The sequence below is a fragment of the Schistocerca americana genome, chromosome 5 (assembly GCF_021461395.2).
Source record: "Schistocerca americana isolate TAMUIC-IGC-003095 chromosome 5, iqSchAmer2.1, whole genome shotgun sequence".
In the NCBI taxonomy this organism is placed as follows: Eukaryota; Metazoa; Arthropoda; class Insecta; order Orthoptera; family Acrididae; genus Schistocerca; species Schistocerca americana.
The window spans coordinates 366,215,839-366,238,871 of record NC_060123.1 but is presented as its reverse complement, the minus strand read 5'-3'; the positions used below and the strand labels follow the sequence as shown (position 1 = coordinate 366,238,871).

At 37.0% G+C, this 23,033-nt stretch overlaps 1 protein-coding gene across 1 annotated transcript in view; it reads left to right on the top strand.

Annotated features, from left to right (window-relative positions):
- LOC124615517 (U3 small nucleolar ribonucleoprotein protein MPP10) overlaps positions 1-23,033 on the top strand; it is an 84,535-nt gene that overhangs the window by 39,178 nt on the left and 22,324 nt on the right. The window contains exons 5-10 of the mRNA XM_047143478.1: positions 1,142-1,470; positions 7,936-8,120; positions 10,660-10,818; positions 15,985-16,093; positions 16,935-17,101; positions 17,743-17,942. Coding sequence (XP_046999434.1) covers positions 1,142-1,470; positions 7,936-8,120; positions 10,660-10,818; positions 15,985-16,093; positions 16,935-17,101; positions 17,743-17,901 — 1,108 coding nt within the window. The 3' untranslated portion in view covers positions 17,902-17,942. The remainder of the gene's footprint in view (positions 1-1,141; positions 1,471-7,935; positions 8,121-10,659; positions 10,819-15,984; positions 16,094-16,934; positions 17,102-17,742; positions 17,943-23,033) is intronic.

The window sequence follows — 23,033 nt, the reverse complement described above, 5'->3', positions numbered from 1 at the left end:
TGTTGAAACAGATTCCCAGTAAAATAATAATGAAATTACAGCTGATGATAGTGTTGAAAATTGTAATAGGCTGGCTTTGGTTGGAGGGATTGGTGGCAAAGAAGTGTTGCCTTTGCAGGGATCAAGAGAAGGGCAGTAAGTCCTTGACAAGTTTTGATAAGTCCAGCATTGTTAAATTGGGGTGTGTGATTAAAGGTGAGGCCTCTGGATAGGACTGGAACTTTTGCGGGGCTGAGGGTTTCAATAGAATGGTTAACAACAGTGTTACAGGAATGTTTCAGCTCCAGATTTGGTGGAGTGTTAGTAGGGAGTTTTAGGGGATGTGACAGGTTGAAAAGATCAGCTAGGCAGGATTTGGGTGCTCTGAGGGATTGACAAAGAGAATCAGTGCATAGGGTATGGACTGGATAGTGGTGCTCTCAGGCAGCAGTAGGATGTCAGCAGGTTGGATAATTTATGGAGATGGTGTCTGGAATGCTCCTCCAGGTACTGGAGAGCTAGGGATTCAATTTCAAAGATGTGATGTGTGTAGCAAGGACTGCACAGTAGTAGTATCTTGCAGGGGGAGTACAGGTGGCTCTGGAATGCCTATGGCTTGGAATTGTCTTTGTAGTACCAGGCTTGTTAGGGACAGGGACTGGCAGAACCTGTAAAGGTGAAGATCATTTTGAAAGGAGGGGTGGTATTTACAGATTAAAAACAGTTCTCTTTTATAAATGTGGCACACACATTCCTTTCGGTGTTTTTTGCCAGTTGGTACAACAGGTGAGAAACACTGGCAAATTGCAGTAAGCTTAAGACAAGGAAAAACAATAATAATTGACACACAACAGCTGCTGTAGATGATGGCCATGTGAACAAAAACATATTATTAGTGAACTAATGTGTCTATTTGTAATTGCTACAATTATATGTTTCAATTCTGATGGGATGCTTTAACATATAACACTAAAACGTTGTGTGGTGGGAGCAGCAGAGGAGAAGTGTACAGATTTCATTTACAATATTAGTGTAGTATTTCCTTTTCTTTTGCAGAATGAAAGTGTATAGGCCTTTTTTGTCTTTGTATGTTAAGATTGTGAGTGCATTTGTTATTTAGTTTTTAGTTCTTAATATAAAAGTTTTCAAAACTTAATCACAGGTTCAGTCTGCCAGCTGAAGAAGAGGAAGAAGATGATGATGATGAAGACGAAGATGAAGATGACACAGAAAGAAACGTAGAGCAATTGCAGGAAAATGAAATTAAATGCACAGATATAGGGACCAAACAGGCTGTTGCTGTCAGTGAGGAGACTACCTTGTCTAGTCTTGAACGAAGGAAGGCACGACTAGATGAAAAGGTAGCCAAACTAGAACAACAAGCACTTTCTGAAAAACCGTGGCAACTTACAGGTGAAGTTGGTGCTGACACTCGTCCCCACAATTCACTGCTGGAGGAAGCAGTTGAATTTGACAGTGTCACAAGACCAGGTAACAATTTTATTTGTAATGTTCTCAGTGCTCTGCAGCTAATATATATCAAAAAACATAATGTCCAATAAAGTATTTGCCAAGACTGCAGTGTATAACACTGTAGTATTGCTCAAGAGAGAGAGAGAGAGAGAGAGAGAGAGAGAGAGAGAGGGGGGGGGGGGGGATTACAAATTGGCATAATATACAAAACTGGTGAAGTATTGTGTGTGGTGTGTGTGTGTGTGTGTGTGTGTGTGTGTGTGTGTGCACGTGCTGTATTAAACAGTGCTTGCTGGAGGGGTGTGCTGATACTGTATTTTTGATCTTGTTAAATTTTATTATTGTCCAGTATCCATTATCTGCTAAAATTTAGTCTTGTAGGTATAAACTGTACATTGCAAACATACATCTTACTGAATATTAGAAACATGGAGTTGTCAAAAGGCACATAAACAAGACTGATAATGTTGATAGCTTTCAGATCCTTTTTTGAACTAGAGTAGTCGTACATACTATACAAGACCATACATGCATGTCCAAGCCACCCCCTCGCCACACACACACACACACACACACACACACACACACACTGGTATGGCAGCAGTGTTCAGCTGAAAATGTAATGAAACAGCAGTTTGCTTTGTCACAATTCCTTTGCCGTTGCATGTAAAAATAAATAAATTTTGACACAAAATCAATTGATTGCCACATACGTTTCACCAACTTCGCCTTATTCATTTATGAATCTGAAAAATGATAAAAGTGTCGTGATAATAACAGTGCCTACAGACAAGCAATTACATAGTAGCACCCACTGTTTACTTTGTTCAGCGTAACAGGAAAAAATAAATATAAAAGGTGAGACAGCAATAAATTTGTGGATCGTTGCAACTGCAAAAACTGTTTTTGTTCATCTGATAAGTGAAATCTTTTTATGTTAAGATAAGCAAAAATAAGTGTAAAATTATTTCATCAGAACAAAAGTATGATTTCATGTTAAATATGGTTTTCACTATATGTAAGTGTGTAGCTATTTGTTATTCTACAGTCATGTCACGAGAAATTGATAACAGGATTTACATCATGTGTCATATATTATTTTGAACATCTGCTTATGTTGAGCTGTAAGTAGTTATTAACAGTAATTACACTGTCTAATCGCATTAATGTGACCACCTGTCAAAAGCCTGAACAACCGCCTTTTGAAGCACAGCTGCTGCGAGATGTGCAGGAAGAGAGTCAATAAGATTCTGTAAATTACAGCAAGTTATTAAAAGGTTCCTCACTACATAACAGTTTATCCTTGTGACCGGTTGTAACCTGATAGAGCTGCTACAAGAGCACACTCGCCATACATTATTTAATCTTCGGTGCCTGTCCCAGAGAGCTCATAACCCCCATACCATCACATTTATTGGTCTCCGTCATACGTCTGGGACCGTACATTTGGCTATACACAAGAGAGGGAACCAAAGTATCTTTGTTAAAAACCAGATGCCCCAAAAGTTTCAGACCACTGCCACACAGCTAAGGCACCTGGATTAGATGAAGCCACTTCATTTCTCAGACTGCCCGTTGTAACAATTCATGTTGAATGTTACTTAAGTTTCTTCAGCCTGGTCCATTGACGAATGAATGGGAAATTTTCATGCTTCACAAAATTTATTCACATAATTCACATCCGAACTGCACACTTGTTTTGTAAACAAAACACGGACAGACTTCACTGATATCTTTGACTTCCAGAAGTAACTTCAAAAACTGACTCACAAAACAACTCAACTAACTCGCTGCATCACTTTGTATAGAATTTTAACAATAACTTCCAAAATAAAGCATTATTTATTTTTTATAATTTTCATGTTACAATTAAATTTTACAAAATGTAAAGAAACTGATGTTACAGCCAAATAAGGTATAAAATACAATATTCAGTGACAATTTTTTATAGTAATATCTTTAGTATTCCATAAGAAAATCATTCTGAACTTTAATTACAATAATGCCTCTTGTATTATTTTAGTTACGTAATTAATTACAGTTTGGATTTGGCTACCAACATGTAATGGTAGTACAGAGCTCATGCTTTATCCGATTAAATAGAATGCACAAATAAGGCCTTAAATTCTGGAAATTGGAAAACTGTGAGATGTAAACAATTGGAGAGTTAATTATAAATGTAATTACAAAGAACATTAATTACAGAGGAAGACATAAAAATAACTAACAAATGAAAATACTTTGCTTGGTAATAACTTTTAATCCATTTCTCGAGATAGTGAGGTCTTCTGTTACTGGATTTTTAGATAACCATTTTGTTAATTAGAAGCATTGATTTTTTTGTGCTATCATCTCTGCAGTCCTTAGTTATTTATTGCTGAGGACTTATTACTTCAATTTCTTGATTAGTTACTTAATTTAGTATATGTACATAATTTTATCAGTGACAACAATCCATCGATAATTACGACAACGCACGTCCTTCCAGAATATTCCACGCCCCTTCACAACGAATTTTGAGTTTTTTATCAAATAGGACAGAATGGTACATATAAAGATACACATACAAGGCCTTAGGAAGCACTGAATTGTCCAATAACTATCTGATTGCTAAAAAAAAAAAAAAAAAAAAAAGGACATTAAGAGTCTTTGGGGGAGACTGTACCGTTTCTACTTCTACATGCTTATCTAGTGTTTCGAATCTCTCCTCTTTTTTTGACAGCTCTTGTGTGAAATTAGTTTCTAATATTTCTAACCTTCTTTCTACTGCTCCTACACCTGTATTGAGTTCACCTTACCCTGTCTCAACAGTAATTTTTAATGCTTCCAAACCAACCAGGATTTCCCTTATCTTACTAGTATCCTGCTTAATCTGTCCCATCTGTTCCTTCACTTCTTGCCTAATCTGTCCCATCTGTTCCTTCACTTCTTGCCTAATCTGTCCAATCTGTCCCATCTGTTCCTTCGCTTCTTTCATAGGCTGCATTAATAACATTAACAAATCATCTCCACTTACTCTTCCCTGTGCAGTTGGGGTACTCGTGGTGACATTTTCACTGGAATCCTCTCCACAAAAGCTTTGATCTACATTTTGATTACTTCTGATTGACAGTTCACTGATACTTGCTCCTAGGTCCAAAGTGTTTTCAATTGGTTCCTCACTCATTTTTAACTTGTCATTATCGGCCATGGTAAATTTCAAATTATAAAAACTTCCCACACAAATGTTTGTCACTGTCACAAAACTATTTAATTAAAAAGATAAAGTGTTACTCATATGATGGTTGATGGTGCTGTTCAAGAATTTGGTCCTTTTTATCCACACCAACTCTTTCCATGTGGCAACATCCATTTGTTCTGTGCGTCCATAACACAGAATTTATGCTTGGCATTCATCTTACGTTCACCTGAAACAGTCACTTGTTCAACATATTTCCACATATCAAACATCGATCCCAGCTCAACTCCACCAAATGTAACAATTCGTGTTGAATGTTACTTCACTGAAGTTTCTTCTGCCTGGTCCATTGATGAATGAATGGAAAATTTTCATGCTTCACAAAATTTATTCACATTAATTGACATTCGAACTGCACACTCGTCATGTAAACAAAACACGGACAGGTTTCACTGATATCTTTGACTTCCAAAAGTAACTTCAAAAACTGACCCACAAAACAACAACTCAACAACTAACTCACTGCATCGCTTTATATAGAATTTTAACAATAACTTCCAAAATAAAGCATTATTAATTTTGTACAATTTTGATGTTACAAATAAATTTTACAAAACACATAGAAACTGATGTTGCAGCTGAATATAAGGTATAAAATACAATATTCAGTGACAATCTTTTAAAGTAATATCTTTAGTTTTCCATAATAAAATCATTCTGAACTTTTAATTACAACATTGTCTCTTGTATTATTTTAGTTATGTAATTAATTACAGTTTGGATTCGGTTACTAACATGTAATGGTAGTTCAGCGTTTGTGCTTTATCCGATTAAATACATAGAGAGCACAAATAAGGCCTCAAATTCTGGGAATTGGAAAACTGTGAGATGTGAACAATTGGAGAGTTAATTATAAATGTAATTACAAAGAACATTAATTACAGAGGAAGACATGAAAATAAATAACAAATGAAAATACATTGCTGGGTAATAACTTTTAAGCTGTTTCTCAAGATAGTGAGGTCTTCTGTTACTGGATTTTTAGATTACCATTTTGTTAATTAGAAGCATTGATTTTTTGTGCTAACATCTCTGCAGTTTCTAGTTATTTATTCCTGAGGACTTATTACTTCAATTTTTTGATTAGTTACTTAACTCAGTATATGTACATAATTTTATCAGTGACAACAATCCACTGATAATTACAACAATGCACGTCCTTCCAGGACATTCAATGTCGCTTCACAATGAATATCAAGTTTTTTATCAAATAAAACAGAATGGTACATATAAAGACACACATACAAGGTCTTAGGAAGCACTGAAGTGTCTGAAAACTATCCGGATGCATATAAAAACAGGTGGTATTGGACATTTCATATGAGTCCTGGGGGAGACTGTACCGTTATACCGTCTAGCCATGAGTCACCATGGCTGCTGCCTGTTAGCGGTCCAGCTGGCATTGACCATCCCTGTGCCGTTAGCTCCTGGCTCACACCGATACAATATTTGCTTGCCCCAGCACGGCACTCCATACATTGTTTTCTGCATACAATGTGCTGTTATTGCACCAGATCTGTTTGGACTGTTCTCACTGACTGAAAACTTTTTTCTCACACTCTGCATGGGACTTGATCTTTCACTTTTCTCAAATGTTGTTGAAGTAAAAACTGTGAACATTATATTTGTAACACTTCCATTCAAGTATGAAATTCAGACTTCAGTGGTTTTTGATCTTAGTCATAGCACTGCTTTCCTTTAGTGTGTCATTTGCTATGAATAGTGTTCATGTAACTGCAGGAGTACTAAAACTACTAAGTGATGTGAAATGTAACAAACATATAAAACCAGAATTAAGGAAAAAAGTGCAAAACTTATATTCGAGGGGGTGTTGTGGGAGTATACAGTGCATCCTTAAAGAAAAATTCTTTCATGATGCCAGTGTGATGTATTTTAAAGTGCTGCTTAAGTATGTGGAGCCTCTGTCAAGCTACTATGACAGCAGTAATTTAAAGATTTCTGATTTATATTTGTGGGACTGTAAGAGGCTGTGGTATAGTGCTATGAAAGTGTATCTGAGATGTTCAACGAGATTGAATGGGAATTGTTAGAAGAGGCATGACATTCTTACTAAACCTTGTTGAAAATATTTGAGTAACTGATATTTGAGATAAACTGTGAAAAATTGTGCTGTGTCCACTGCATATATGACATGGAGACCATGGCAGTCATATATGACATGGAGACCATGGCAGTAACAAAAGAAAGTTTGACATGTTTGAAGTCTTATAGGCAGGAAACTTTCTCTTCTCCCATTTGTAGACAGAATTGCACAGTGTGTGATTAAAATTAGCATGAACTGTCAGGACCAACATCATTAGTCAATATAGTACTACAAATCGTCGTGTTTAATTTATTTACTTACAAGCAACAGAAATTCTGACGATGAGGGATTCAGCAGAATTGCCCTCCAGTGACATAGTTGTTGCTTTTTGAGATATTTGATGTCTTATTGTTGGAGGTGCTTTTGAATTCATTTAGTGTTCAACCTGTGCTGACTTTGTAACACCTCCGTTTTTTATCCCGACCTGATTTGATCGAATAACAGTCCAATATTTATTAGTAACATGACCGTGAACCTAATGGGGCTGGTAATCGGAATTGACTGCTACGGAAGTTGTTACTTTCTAGTTCGTTCTGCTCAATACTATAATATTGAATGTCTGGTAATGAGGAACACCAACACAGTTTTACTAATTACGAACTTATATTCTTCTCAAAACACAAAAAAGGAGATAGCCACTGCCTTCGTCATACATATCTAATTACGGCTAATCTCAGCACAGGCTTTCTTCATTTTCCATGGTTGTCACACGCTAATCCATCATTGCATCCAACACTGCAATCCAAGGCTAGGCCGGCGTGGTAGACGCGAAACCAAATATCGGTGCTAGTAACGTCACTGATCACTTTCGTAATGATACTTCTTCACTTTCCCGGTATTAATCTATTACATAGGGGTCTAACCACGGCGATGGCGACACCCTCCTCCATTAAAGCCCTGTATTTCAACAATGGCCTTCACACACATATACCCGCCAACCACACTGGCGCATCTCGACACTTGCTCTCTCAACACGTCACAATCGATTGTTCGCCCTATCGACCTGTGCCGAGTGCAAAGTTATAGTAAGGGCCTACGGACCCCTTACAACTTATAAGTTCACACGAAGGGAAGCTATTATTTCATGTACTGTATTTTGTTGTAAACAAATCTTGCAGCCCTGTTTACCTATTGTCTGCAGCTCCTGTGCGAACTGAGAAGACCACTCTGAAATTGGAGGACATAATTAGACAAAGAATTAAAGACCGTGCTTGGGATGATGTAGTGAGGAAGCAGAAACCAGTAGAGTCTCCTCATGAATATAGAAAGAGACTCATCCTGGATCAGGAAAAGAGCAAACTGAGTCTTGCTGAGGTGTATGAGCAGGTGTGTTTAGTTGTAGGCCTATTTCCTGAGTATCAGATAAATTAGTGAGTAGTTTGTGGTTTATCTTTTAGGCTGTATCACTTTAACTTGAAAAATTATATATTGTACATATTCACCTATGTTCAATGTTGTATTTTTTCTTATTAATTCTAGGCATATGCTGGACTCCCATTAGAATATTAACAACATATGAGTTTACATTTATATTAGGATAGTCCTCTAGATATGTTCACTATTTACAGAAAGATACATAATTTTACTGTCAGCACTGCTGAGGTGTTCACTGCAGTGTATCCTGTATGTAGCAGGGGCATGTGAGATTGACATGTGAAAATATTGAAGCTCTGGCCACAAAAGACACATTCTGAATAATATTTTCAGTGCCAGTGCTAACAACAGAGTCCTTTTTTGTCAATTCTACAGGCTACCAACTATATTTTGCCATTGACTTTTGGTTTATACCACTTGACTCTGTAGGCAGTCCCCTCTTTTGCTTCTTTCTCCATTAACAGACTTCATATACATGAAAAGTTACAGTGTTTCATAGTTGTTCTTGCCAAGATGAATTGCTTAGAACTTCATCTTACTAGTTACAATAGTACCATAAGTTACAATAATACCATATTGTGAATGTATTACAATGAGCAAGTTAATTGGTTGAAAAACTTATTTCCCCTCTGAAAAATTTATCTGTGTCAAAACAGTATCGTTCTAAAGCCATTCTAGCATTTATGCTGCATTTTCAATCTACTTTAAGGTTGTTGAATGCAATAGGAAGAAATATAGTGCACTGTTTTCTGTTATTAAACCAGTTACCTGCATAATTACCGAACATATGTGGTAGTCGAGAAGGGAATGAGTTAGGGTTTCCCGAAGGTACTCAATTTCTACACTGAGAAAATAGCAAGGGAAACCAAGAAGAAATATAGAGGTTGAATTAAAGTTTAGGAAGGAAAAATAGAAACATTAAGGTTTGTCAATAACATTGTAATTTGACAGTGACAGCAAACAACTTGGGAAGATGACTTGAGTGGAAGGAATAATCTCTTGAAAAAAGAATATAAGATGAACATCAACAAAATTAAATCAAGTTGTAGTGAGGGAATTATATTAAGGACACCAAAAGTGGGTGATGAGTTTTGAGATTTGAGCAGCAAAATAATCAGTAATGGCTAAAGTAGAGAGGGTGTAAAATGCAAGAAAAGTTTTTTACTAAAACTATTTGTCTGGAATTTAAATGTATATGGAAGTGAATCATGGATGGTAACTGCACAGGCAAGTAGAGAAAAGGAACTTTGAAATGTGGTGCATGTGGTGCCACTGGAGAAAGCTGAAGAATAGGTGAATAGATCAGCTGACTGATGAGGGGTTGTGGATAAAAGAAATTTATGGCACAATTTGATTAAAAGAAGGAATAGACTGATAGGGCACATGCTGAGGATCACATCCTGAGGATAAAATGTGTAGAGGGAGAAGGAGACTTGACTACAGTAAGCATGTTCAAGTGGATGTAGGTTACAGTAGTTCTGCAGAAATGAAGAGACTTGCACTGTACACACTAGCTGAGAGAACTGCATCAAACCAGCCTTCAGACTGAGGACCTTAACAACAAGAGCAGAAATAATACATAGTCAGTACAGAGAGAAAGTTGCACATTGTCCCACACTGAGATCATTCTGCAACAAGAATGGCACATTGTCAGAAGAGATTACATGGTCTCACTTTCCTGCTGATGACGCAGTTCTGTTGTGATATGAATGATAAGTGCATCACATGTGCAAGTGACACAGTGCAGCAACTTGAAACACTCCAAAGTTGAAGTATGGTTCTTGTGGGTAAAATGCCTAAATTACATTCAGATTCACCACGAAATTCTGGTGATGCAATTTCGTGTCCAGTCATAGAGAAATGGTGTCAACAATTTGACTCAAGGCCATACAAACATGGATAATGCTGATTGTTAAGTCCAGATCTTGCAACATGAAATATCCATCTGTTTGGCAAACTGAAGGGACATCTCGGGGAGGGGGGGGGGGGGGGATTTTTCAGTAATGAGACCATTCACGCAGCAGTTCTCAAATGTTTGTTTGATGAAGGAGCAGATTTCTATCACTGAGAAATTGAGCAGTTCATAGAATTTATGACTCCTTGTTTATAGACTTTGACTATGAAAAACTGTCATGTCTGTGTGTCACTTGGAAGTGTAATGTAGCATCCAATAAAAATTACTTGGCATGCCATAATAATGTGTAACTTACTTTTTGAAGTTCCCTCATAGCATTAGGAAACAGTATTTATTCTTTTAATCAGTTTTTGCAACTACATCTTTCATTTTATATTCATTTGTTGAAGCATATTACCTTATTAAGTTTATGATTTGTGTGTCACAGAGAGTAATCAAGCTGAGCTGCTACTATTGAGGAAACAAAAAGTCATTATTATCCACAAGATGACGTGCAAAGAAAAATCAGTTCATTTAATTTAATATTCACTTTACTTTAAATATGTGTGTTCATTTTCAATCCAATTTTCTGTGCAGGAGTACCTAAAGCAGAAAGAAAAAACATCTAACGATGCAGCACCTGGGCAGGAGAAGCCAGAAGAAGAGCCTGCAGAACATCGTGAAATCCGCACCCTCGTGGCAAATTTATTTTCCAAGCTTGATGCATTATCAAACTTTCATTACACTCCTAAAATGGTGAGGGTTTGTTGTTGCATGTTAACATTTTGTTTTGTACACAAATTCTGCTATGCAACATTACTGCTTACTGTTTTTGTGAGTGTGTGTCAATCAAATACCTGTACCACTTTTCATGTGAAGTGCCTCCATAATGTATTTCACAGTGTGTATTATTTCATATGTCCCTGAAATTGTAGCTATGCATTGCCTTTCCTAAATCTTCTTCTAACTTCTCTGTTTTGTCGGGTAGGTCTCATGGTGAACATTTAACTGCTTCTCAATTCTGCAGGAATATTTCTGTCAGTATGTTGAACCCTTAATTTCTTTCTATTCTTTGGAAACATCAGCAAAGACATTAGTCTTCACTACTTATGGCATTACATTCAATACAGTGGTGTAGGGTGTTAAGTACTCTTCATCCAAAGAAAAAATTTTGCCATTGCTCCATTTTTATCTCTTTGGAATGAAATGTTGCATCTTTCCGTTGAAGTGATTATAGTAAGTGAGGCATCTGTTCTATTTCATCTCCAGTTCTTACTGCTGTGTGAGCCTGTATATTGGTATAGTACAAAAGGTGGCTTGTTTTTCTGAATGCTACAAAGTTCTAGTGGCATTTGTCGGGATACAAAGGGTCATAGGTATATAAAGCAAGAGTGTGACAGCATAAAGTGGGCTGTTATCTATAAAGTATTAGAGGCTACAGTAAACTGCGTGTTGATTCACTTCAAGCTGACTGATGGAGCCATTGTGAGAACATAAATTTAATTTTAGGTTTGCATTTTTTTTAAGCTCTGTTGTCATACTTATTGTTTTTACTTGCACAAGTCCATAAAAGGACATAGCACCACTGGGTGGTTTCAAATGTGTTCAAAGGCTTTCTAGTATGCTAGTGAGGTATCTCCTCATTTGGAATGTACCATTGAGAGGTTTCTGGTAGGCAAAATTGTAGTAACAAAATCTTGTATATTTAATTTGATATGTTATTTGGGAACTGTTCTGAAATTTTGAAGTGATCAGCTGGTTCATAAGACTATGAACATTTATGTTTTCAGAATGGAAGCATCCTTAATACTCTCATAGTGGAAGATTGTTAGAGGATGTTCTGTTTCCTTTAGCGTTTCGACTAGTATTAACATTAACATTTCCTTGTGGACCAAATTCCTACAAGAAAACAGTCTTTCTTTCTCTGTAATAGGGAAAAAATATGGTTTCCCTACAAAGGGTACAAAAACCACAGCAACTGCCAATAAATTGATGTTTCCTTGTATCTATGAAAGAAAGGGTTCTGCCGTGGACAGAGGAAAAAGGCACTTCCATTTCACGTACTGCTAGTTAGTACTCATATTCTTCTCACTATGATATCTAATTAGCTTTTCAACTATCCCCTTCAGTTAACAAGGAGAATATGTTATCTACGAAGCCTTAACTTTTAAAATATGAGCACATTGGTCTCTCGGTAAGGAATACTGCTGGAAGTTATGTGCCACTTGCGCGAAGAGATCCGAAGAAAATGACCAGATTTGTTCATATTTATACTTCATATTCATTTATGTCTGCTGTCAGTTTAGGTGTGTCACATCCTGTAACAATTCAGATCACTGTGTGTACACGCTACACAGACGTATGCCAGTAGAAATGCCTCTCATTCTAGCTGGACTCAAGGCAGTGGACCGATGAGATCCAGCTATTATAAGAGTAATAAATTAATGAAGTAAAGTATATGCAACTATAATCCCACTAAGAAATGAAATAGAAGTTTGGATTTAATCTGGTAAGAAAACTGAAAATCTTGGTGTGTAGCAAAGGACACCATTCTACCTGAAAGAATGTGCATATTACAACACCAACATAGTTTCATTATTTATGTCAAATGGAAGCACGAATGCAAATACTCAAAACTTCTCATTGTTCCGAATTAAATGCACAGTTAAATCTAAGCATATGAGGTGCGATCAAAAAGTGAGAGGAATTATTGTTTTTCTCAAAGAATCTTTTTTTTCCATCAACAACTTTGTCTTCTTCAAAGTAATCTCCCTGAGATATAATACACTTGTGCAAACACTTTTTCCAGTCTTGGAATCACACTTTTCATTAAGGTGTTCAGCTTCTTCAGTAGTTCTGTTTTTATCTCATCAGTGGTGGCAAAACAACATCCTTTCATGGTTCTTTTCAGCCTCGGGTATAGAAAGAAGTTGTAGGGGGCCATATCCAGCAAATATGGTGGCCGAGGCAACATTAACAGTTTCATTTTTTTGCCAAAAAATCATGAACAAGTATTGAGATGTGAGCAGGAGCATTATTGTGATATAATTTCCACTAGTGGTTTTGTCACAATTCTAGTCATTTTCTTCAGATTGTTTCACACAAATGGCACACAACTTCAGCGTGTTATTGACCATACAACCAGAAGGCAGGAACTTATGATGCACTATCCTATTGTAATCAAAGAAAACAGTGAGGAGAACCTTCACGTGTGATCGAACTTGTTGAATATTTTTTGGCCTTGGCTCTTTGGGCAATTTTCATTGGGACGATTGGGATTTGTTTTCAACAACATGCCTGTATACCCATGTTTCATCATCTGTTATATCATTCTTTAGAAGTTCTGGATCATTGACGACTTCATTCAGCAATTCAACAATTTTAGAAAGAACTTTTCTGCCACAAGTTTTATGCCCAAAATATCTGAAAAAATTGCTTGGCATGAGCGAAAGGATATGCTGACATTATCAGCAACCTCTGATAGTGATAATGATTTGGCAATTTTTCGGATCATTTTCTTTACTTGTTTCACATTTTCATCAGTAACTGATGTGCCAGGGCATCATCTTCAGTGTCTTCGTGTGACCCTCTTTGAAACATTTATGCCAGTTGTAAACTCTTGTCTTATTCATAGTAGATTCACCAAAAACTACAGCCAACATTTCAGATGCAGTGCTGCACTTTATTTCATTTTCCAAGCAAAATTTAATGCAGATTTTTTGATCCATCTTTTTCTAAAGTAAAAATTTGCAGAGCAGTCAAAAACATATGTAACCTTTTTGACTGTCAACAATAAATTAAATATTCAAAACAGCTAGAATGCAAATGTACATTAGGAACGTGTACCAATAAGATAAAAAAAAAATTGAAAATAGTTTGAATAAAACCTGCAAAATTAAGAAATTCCTTTTACTTTTTGTTCACACCTCATAAGTGATTCAAAGTGTAATAGAAAATGTCATAAGTGATTTTTTTATTTTATTTTATTACAATGACAGTTTGCTTTGTGTAACCTTTTTGCGATACTGTTAATGTGAATACACTGAATGTAGATGGTATTGATTTTTGGTATAAATAGGTGTAAACAGATGCTTATTTTTCACCCAGATGGTTCAGTTTCCATCAGAAGCAAAGCATATTCACTGTCACTAAAGAGAACTGGAGCAAGAAGATTATAACAGTACATGCTATAGTCAAAATGAGATTGGCTTACCAGTTTGTGGTACCCAAAAACTTTAATTTCACACTGAATAGTATTAAACTGTTTCTCTCTGTATCATGAGGGCCAGACTGTTCTGGCAGTGGTATAAATAATTTGACTTACTCTATTGTCAATCATTGTGTGCCCCAATAAATACTGGATCACTTTGAATGCAAGGTCAGTCTGTCAGTTAAGTGTAGAAGATTCTCCTGTTCCCTTTAACTTTTGTCTTATTTTATAGTTATTGTGTTTGTTGAAACAATTGTGAAAGTAATGGTTATGTGTTGGTCATCAAGCCTCAGGCTCAGATTTTTTAATTACTCTGTCATACCCTCTGTACTTTTGGAAAAGCAAATACCTCTTACACAAGCAGTAGGTGGGACCCGAAGTAAGACTGGACAACATTACTAAAGACTTTACAAAGTAAGGTACAATGTTAAATACTCAGGAAACTTGAGTGTATATGGCTATTGAAGTTAGAATTGTTGCAAAGTGCATAAGACAGACCATCTAGCTCAAAGAAACCTATAAGACAGACATTCTTAGATCACAACTGCTTTATCAGCATGACTAATGGCACCTTTTTGAGGCTTAGAAGCATCTCTTTGGCTGCTCTGAGAGACATTGTGCATCAACATTAAAATTCTGAAACATACATTCCTAGAAGAGTTGACTGGTATAGTTTCCTCCTATGTATATTTAATGAAAAGAGCATGAAGGTAAAAATTATAGAGATTCGAACTTGCACGGTCGCTTTCAAACTATCATTCTTCCTGTGTGAATCTTTTACGGTTGAAACAGAAAAGGGCAAAACAACACTGATACACAGAGTATGTTCCACCACACACTGTTAGGTAGGTTGTAAAGATTTATATGTAGATTCTTCTACTGTACCCTAGTTTTGATCATACTGGTGATTCCATTTCAGAGTTTCAGCTTTTGGTCAGCGTGCAGTGGTAGGTTGAGAACTGTTTTAGCAAAGAGGATAGTGTCTCCAGTTGCTGATCAACACACACATTTTCACTTATGCTATTTGTGATTACAGTGAGAAAATGTATGTGTCTGTGGTTTACAATTTCAAGGGACTTCACAGATTAGGGGTGCATTGACATAAGTTGTGAATCATGCAGAGTAGTGAGGTAATTGGTCATAGACTTTTAGGATGAATGAAGGTACAGTCATTAAGGATCAACATTTCACTGTCACAGATTAGAAATATTGTGAAAAGCTAAATTTGGAAGAGCATGTAGATCACAGTTATTGGCAAGGAAGGCTGTGGCTCAAACTTCTTTGTAGCTCCTAGTATTTCAATCTCAGATGTGGATAATGAAGTGGGAGGAGGCGCTTAAGGATTTGAATTATGCGACACTAATGTGGAAGTTTTTTCTCAGTGTTCATGAGTGACTGTTAAAATGACACACTGCAGTACCTGCAAGGAGACTTTGACTGTAAATTGAGCATTTCATAATCCCCTTAACCATATTTGGTCCTTTTGGGGTTTCATGTTTTATACTAAAATAGTTACTTAATAGCAGTAGATAGAGTAGCAGCTAGACTGAATGCTTCTTTTCGTGATATTCAAGAAGAAGAATAATACAAGTGTAATCGAATTCACAGTATATTTAAATAAAGGCATTTTTAATCGATTGAACTGATTTTTCGTCTGTTCCTTTGTGCGTGTTTCTAAGTGTTAGTTTGATTACCTTATTTTCTTTTCATAGGTTGCTCCTGAAGTGAAAGTAGTAACAAATCTCCCAGCAGTTTCTGTTGAGGAGGTGGCACCTGCGGCTACTAGTGATGCAACTTTACTTGCACCAGAAGAAGTCAAATGTAAGTCACACAGAAAGCAAATACAAAGTGCACTTCAGGAATTAGGAGCAAATATACTGGATTTATCTCTTTATCTCAGAAAGTGAAACACTTAGATATACAAATCAGAAATTTGCTTTACATAAACTGACTCTAATACGTCTCCCAAAATAAGAGCAGTGCCTTAATTGTAACTTATATTTCACTTTCACTAAAAAAGAATTTACTGGCACAATTTCAGTTATGTGCAGATTTGATTTCACACACACAAATTTCTTTCTTCTTTCATTTTCATCTCATCCAGTAAGTCTTCCCGGACTTGGGGGTTCTGGGTGACTGTCATATAACTTCCCTCCATTCACAAACCTTAGCAGTCATTTTCCTTCATTCCTCTTCCTTTCCCTTCAACCCTTTTTCCAAAAGGATCCACTGGCTCCAAAAGCTTGCACATTTCAATACATTTTATGTGTGTTTTTTCCTGCCACCATTGTGTGAATATTATACTCTGTTGGGAGAAATTACAGATTAACTGATGGATGCAGTTTGTATTTATTCTCATATGGTTGATTCACAATGGATTCTTGGGTGTCCAACAGTAATCATTTGACAAGCAGAGAGCTGCACAAGATCTCCCTTTAGTTATGAGAGTTCTCTTTTGATTCAGAAGCTTAAATTTCTTACCTGAGTGTCTGGAAGTTGGACAAATATGTTAAATCTGAAGGACATCTGAGTTTTACATATACCCTGGAATTCATATTGTTATTAATTCTCTGTTTACTTTGTACTGTGATGCAAGGGTAAATGTTTTAATAAATAATTTTTGTGGTATTTTTTAATACATAACTTTTATTAAACTTTGCAGCAAAACCACGCGGAGGTGGAGACATTGCTAGCATGGCAGAGAAGACTGCCACTGACCGAAAAAGGGAGCGTCGTCGTAAGAAGATGGCACAGAAGAGGCGTGCCCAGAGAATGGTGGAGAAGCAAAAGGTGTCTGGTGTACTGGTTAGAGGCAGTAACATCTCAAAGGCAAGCAAATATTATTTCACCTCTCATATGAATAACTCTTTTGAGAAATTAAACAGCAGAATTTTTAATTACTTGTGTACGCACTACACATTACTGATATTTAAATCATGTCATAAATGACATTGAGAATATTTTGTGTACCTATCTTGTTACTTCTCTTTTGAGGGGCTTGCCCCCATAAATTGAAAGTCAGGTATGAAAGCCAGTTATATTGATGAAAATTCAATAAGCTTCACGTAGCAGCAATGAATATCATGACCACACTAAAAGCAATAGGCAAAAGTATATATTAAATATAAGCATCTGTACCCTTAGCATTCACCAAAATTAAATGGAGCTGGGCAATAGTAGTAGACTACAATGGGAGAAAATATTAATTTTATGGATACAATACTGAGAGAATGGTTCTCTCTCCATCTAACACTTTAAAGTGACCTTTCTTGTGTGAATGACTTCAGATGTTATTTTCCTTCATTCTTTTCTTTTCTCATGCAACAATAGGACCTCAGCCTCATATTTTTTAAAACATTTGTGTATTGTTTGTTTTAGTTCATACGCATAATCATGTTTTGTATACTGTGTGCTAGTGAATTATGTTTACATATAAAAACTTTTCTATAATCATACCTCATTGTTTTCAGTTGGAAGATTCTGGTGCTGATCGTGGCATTAAGTCATCCACTGCATTCTTCAATCAACTACAAGATGAAGTCCGGGGCCAGGTGCAGAGGCTCAGTGCAGCAAAACGGGATGCTAGTGTTGCACACCATTCAGTTAATGCCAAGAAATTGAAACTATAAAAACCAAGTGTCCCTGGAGCTTTATGGTTGAACTATGAAAGGTACCAATTTTGCTGTTATAGTTTCAGAAATGCTTAGGAGAGGTTTTTTTCCCATAATGGATATGTTTATCTTGTCTGATCAACCCAAAGTTAAGTTAGAAAGAAACTCGGTGAACACAGTGTTAGTGCAGTAAATGTGTGTCGTTTCAAAGGATATTCAAATCATTTTGCAAATTAGGAAATGTATTATTGCTTTCATGTTTCTTAAGTTCCCTGTTGTTTCAGGATTAATACATACTAACAAATGCAGTCATAATCTAGTATATTAATCTGTCTGCTTGAGAGATTGTCTCAACATTGTGAGGAAGTAAAGCAGTGCCAGTTTTCCCATAAGCTTAACTTCATTTCTTCTCTTATTACTCTCCTTCACGTTGTGCGCACTGGTTAATTCTCTCTCTAAAGCCAATTGCTTCAGCCTGCACACGTTACATCTTTGAGAAGGACAGTTACATTTTATTAAAACACCACATGATGCGATCTTCATAAGTGCCAACAAAATTTTTTGGAGTTCTTTCAATAATGCCCCCATTTGTGCTTTTCCAAGCTTAGTTGCATGTTGTTGAAGCTCAAGACAGAACTGCATTAACATCTATGTTTATTTGGATTCAGGATCAGAATCAGCTTGAAAAAGGATTCAACTCCTTGTGTGTCTCCAGTGAGCTGTTGGTAGCCCAATTTTATCTGCATAATCTAGTGCCTGAGGAGTATTTATAGTTTCTGCCCTGAAAGATGGTTCCTTAAGTTTTGTAAACAGGTTATTGTAAGGAATACAATGTCTGTCTTAAACAGGGTGTATACATGGACAAGGAAAAAAAAAATCCAGAGCTTTTCCCGGGTACCCCATTTAGAAATATACTTTTTCCCGGGCAAAAATACACTTTTTCTCTGCTAAGTGACAGAAGGATTCCCGTAGATTTTTCCCTCGGAACTGTAAAACTTATCAATCCTTTGAATGGTTAAAGTTTTATACACTGGCGTAGAACTTCCCGGAAAAATGGGAACAGGGGAGAGAAATTTTGGAACGGCCTTTGATTAAAAAAAATGAGAGAAGTTTTGGAGAGAGAGAGAAGTTTTGGAAAGACCTTTGATATCAGCAACATGTACACTGCTTATTTTCGTATTACGAAAGTGTAAATTCAAATTGCACTGAACACATCACATTAGTTTTCAGAGGTTTGAAATCGAGATTGCGATGCCCTATTGTAAGCCAATCATATCTCATGCCACATGATCTCGCCAGCCGATGACAGCAGCTATTCAGAGCATAGGACAACTGCTGTAGTAAGCCAATAGCACTTATTTACCACGAACACACAAAGAGGAAAAGTTAATGGTTTACATTAATATACATAGTGTAGCAACAAGAAAAGCTAAGCTTTCACATATAATATTGGTCTCTAAGATTAATAAGCTACAAGAGAAGCTAAGCTTTCACATGTAATATTGATCTTTTTTGCGTGTGTTATACTTTAAGGTATGACACACAAATCTGTCAGTAAATTTACGATCTCTGGTCTTCTGGGCTCGAATTTCTTCTATGTGGCTGGTCCTCAAGGTGTTCAGTTTTAAACGAGAGTCAAACGCTCTGTGATTTAAGAAATTCATCCCACTTTCTCACACATAACGTAATTCATCTTTTGTAAAAGGCAATTTCCTTTGAAAGTAACGTCTTTCAAACCACCATTCACAATACTATCCCAAGACTGTCAGAAATAGGTTTGATTCAGCAGTGCCTGAGGTGCCAGAAAACGGGCATTATTGCTCCTGCACAGCTGTGATTGAGGAAGCCTGCATGTTTGTATGTATAAAGCATAAAGAGATCTTACATTACACTATAAAAGAAACAGGACATCAGAGGATACTCCAAGAGTATCGGAATTTCATAAACTATACTAAAATGCATAATTCAGTCTGAAGTGCACATTCGTTTGTCGTGATTCACAATGAAGTAGGTCCCACCTGATATTAAGCTTCTCAGTGTGGTTTATGGGACATAAATTTTCTTGGAGTAGCAGTACTGTACTACCTTATGTTTGGTTCTTTATTATGACATAATGCCGTACATGGCCAGAAGATGGAAACATGCACTTGAAATTCTGCGAACAATTAGAACTAGCCGATACTGTGGAATGAAACACTTTGTTTCAAATAAATTGATTGCTTCGGCAGGAAAGATTAATAAAGCCAAATTTCTTTACCAAACTGACAACAATAACTTCATTATTCTGCAAAGAGATTTATGCTTGACTGCTAAAAACTTGGAAATAAAATCAAATCAGAAAACTGAAACTAATAATATATTTTTGCCTTCCATAATTATGTGAATGTATTTTAATTTGTTTGATAGCTCCTGGCCACAGAAATCTGTTTTGTTTTCATTTGACGTGGGAGCTGTAAACGAAGAGGAAACAGCAAAATCACTTAATGCAAACAACTACCCCCCTCCCCACTACAACTCTGCACATGAGCGAATCTGGCAGCTAGGGTGCGCAAGAAAAATTTTTCTTGTTAGCATTTGGCTGCTTGCAACTACTACCGGAAGCGGGAGAAGGTATTGCTCATTCGCAAGTCAACTGCACATCCGCATGAGCCTGCTGGCAACCGCTCAAATGAGCCTAATGTAAACAGTTGTGACTTCACGCTCGTAGAAAGGAGTTTATTGTTATCAAGTATTACATAGTCTTCTTCCTAAGGCCTTTGACATATTTTTGCTGTTTGCAGATGCTTTTGCATGCACTGTGTTTTCTTGTTGTAAATGGCGCATTTCCTTTGCAACTAAAGATTTATCCCCCGCCATTCTGGTTTTTTTTTTTTTTTTTTTTTTTTTTTTTTTTTTTTTTTTTTTCCCCCTCCCCCTCCCCTGCAGTATTATTCTTTGCTAGAGAATCAGTTCTCACCAGTCAGAATTACAAAAATTTATCTGAAAACTAAAACAATGAAAAATTCCCAGTTTTTCCCTGGATTTCTCGGGTCGTACACACCCTGTTAAAGTGTCTGCCAGTTAAAACATTGGGGTTACGAATATACCATTTTTTGGTTAGAGTTAATCTTGAATCCTTTGTATATATGCCATATATTCTTTTGTTGTATCCTATTTAGCTCCCATTTAAAAGTGTCTTTTCAGTTGGTGTGTTGCAAGAATAGTTATTTGGCTTGAGGTAATTGTAGTGTTCAACTCTAGGAGGCAACAGAAGTTCTATAGTCAAGGCATTTATTTGATGCATGCTTCAGTGTCTGATTGACTTTGCCATTGTTGCATGAGTTCCTCATACACTAGGAGCATTGTCGTAGGTTGTTATGTTTCATGACGTGTTGCATTGTTCCTACATTGATAGGTGTGTGAAAACATAGTAGCACTGAAATTCAGATAATTTGGCGTACAAGTATCACTTATCAAACTCAGCACTCTTGGATAATGGCTCAGAACTGGGCAAACTGTCAGACAGAAATGCAGAATTTTCAGAAGATGACAATTATTAATTTGAGCTGGAGAGTGAAAAGTGTTAACGATTTTACTTTTGTACGGAGCCGCAGTTATACCACATGGTTGGTCTGTTGTGCGTATAAACATGAACAAATCATTGATGAATTACAAAAAGCCAGTGATTAATATTCTGTGAACTGTGCTCTGCTTAATACATGGACGAACTAAGATAATGTTCGCATGTGTAGTGGATGTTTACTGCTGAAACAGTGCAAGTGAAGGATATCAGATTTGTACATTTCCAGGACTCTGCTTGTCAGATTTTTACATTTCCAGGACTCTGCTTGGGCGTGAATAAGTCTTGACATATGTTGTGTCAGTCATTGAAGTGAAATGTTTGTGATGTGCCAAGAATTAGGACATTGTATAGACGAGTATACTCCACAAATATGTCTGCTGCATATTTCAAATTGTGCATGCTCTGGAAGTGCCATAGCATGACACCAAGGTCATGATAACAGCTGTAGAAGGCTCATCATTACCCACATAACATGTAACGGATCTGGAGACAATGTGTCCAATGCAGAATTGTCACCACACTGTCTCTGAATTCTTGCAACGGGCTGAGAGGCAGCCGAAGCGGGAACTGGCTAAATATGTGTAAGTGGTACCTAGGAGCCAGAGGACCAGAGCATCTCTACAGTTGTAACACTTGATAATGGTCTAGGGCTGAAATTTAGATTGTGGTATAAAACAGTGAAATGGCAATTATATCTTTCAGAAAGTGAAAATTGCGCTGTAGCCAGTAGAGATGCAAGTGGCCATGAAAACATAGTCTACAAGTTTCAGATGTGCAAGATTTTTCTTTCACTTTAACAATGTACCATTTCTATGACAAATGGTGTGATTTATATGCGCAACCTATTTATCTTTGCAGAAACAAGTGGAATTCAGGTACCTGTTGATGAATTATCAACAGACCAGAACTGTCTCTCATTTTTTGATCAGAGCCTATTTCTAAAAATAAAATGAAAGACAACAGAAAATACAGGATGGAACAATATTATGAAACAGATAGTTGCTACTCACCATAAAGGGGAGACCCTGAGTCGCAGATAGGCACAACAAAAAGACTGTCACAAAAAAAGTTTTGGTCAACAAGGCCTTTGTCATAAATAAACGACTGACACACACACTCAAACACACATGACCACAGTCTGTGGCAGCTGAAGCCACACTACAAGCAGAAGCAGCAATGCATGATAGGAGAAGCGACTGGGTGGGGATAAGGAGGAGGCTGGGGTGGGGAGGGGGAGGGTTATTTGGGTATGGCTGGGGGACTGTTAAGTGCTGCTGGGGAGCTTGCAGGGACGAGGTGGAGAGAGGGTAGTGCAGCTAGGTGCAGTCAGGAGGTTAGACAGAGGGTTGGGGAGAGTGGGGGAGGTGTAGCAGAAAAGGAGAGAAGTAAAAAGACTGGGTGCATTGGTGGAAGAGAGAGCTGTTTAGTGCTGGAATGGGAATGGGGGAGGGGCTATATGGGTGAGGACAATGACTAATGAAGGTTGAGGCCAGGATGCTTAAGGAAACTTAGGATATATTGCAGGGAGAATTCCCACCTGCGGAATTCAGAAAAGCTGGTATTGGTGGGAAGGATCCATATGGCACAG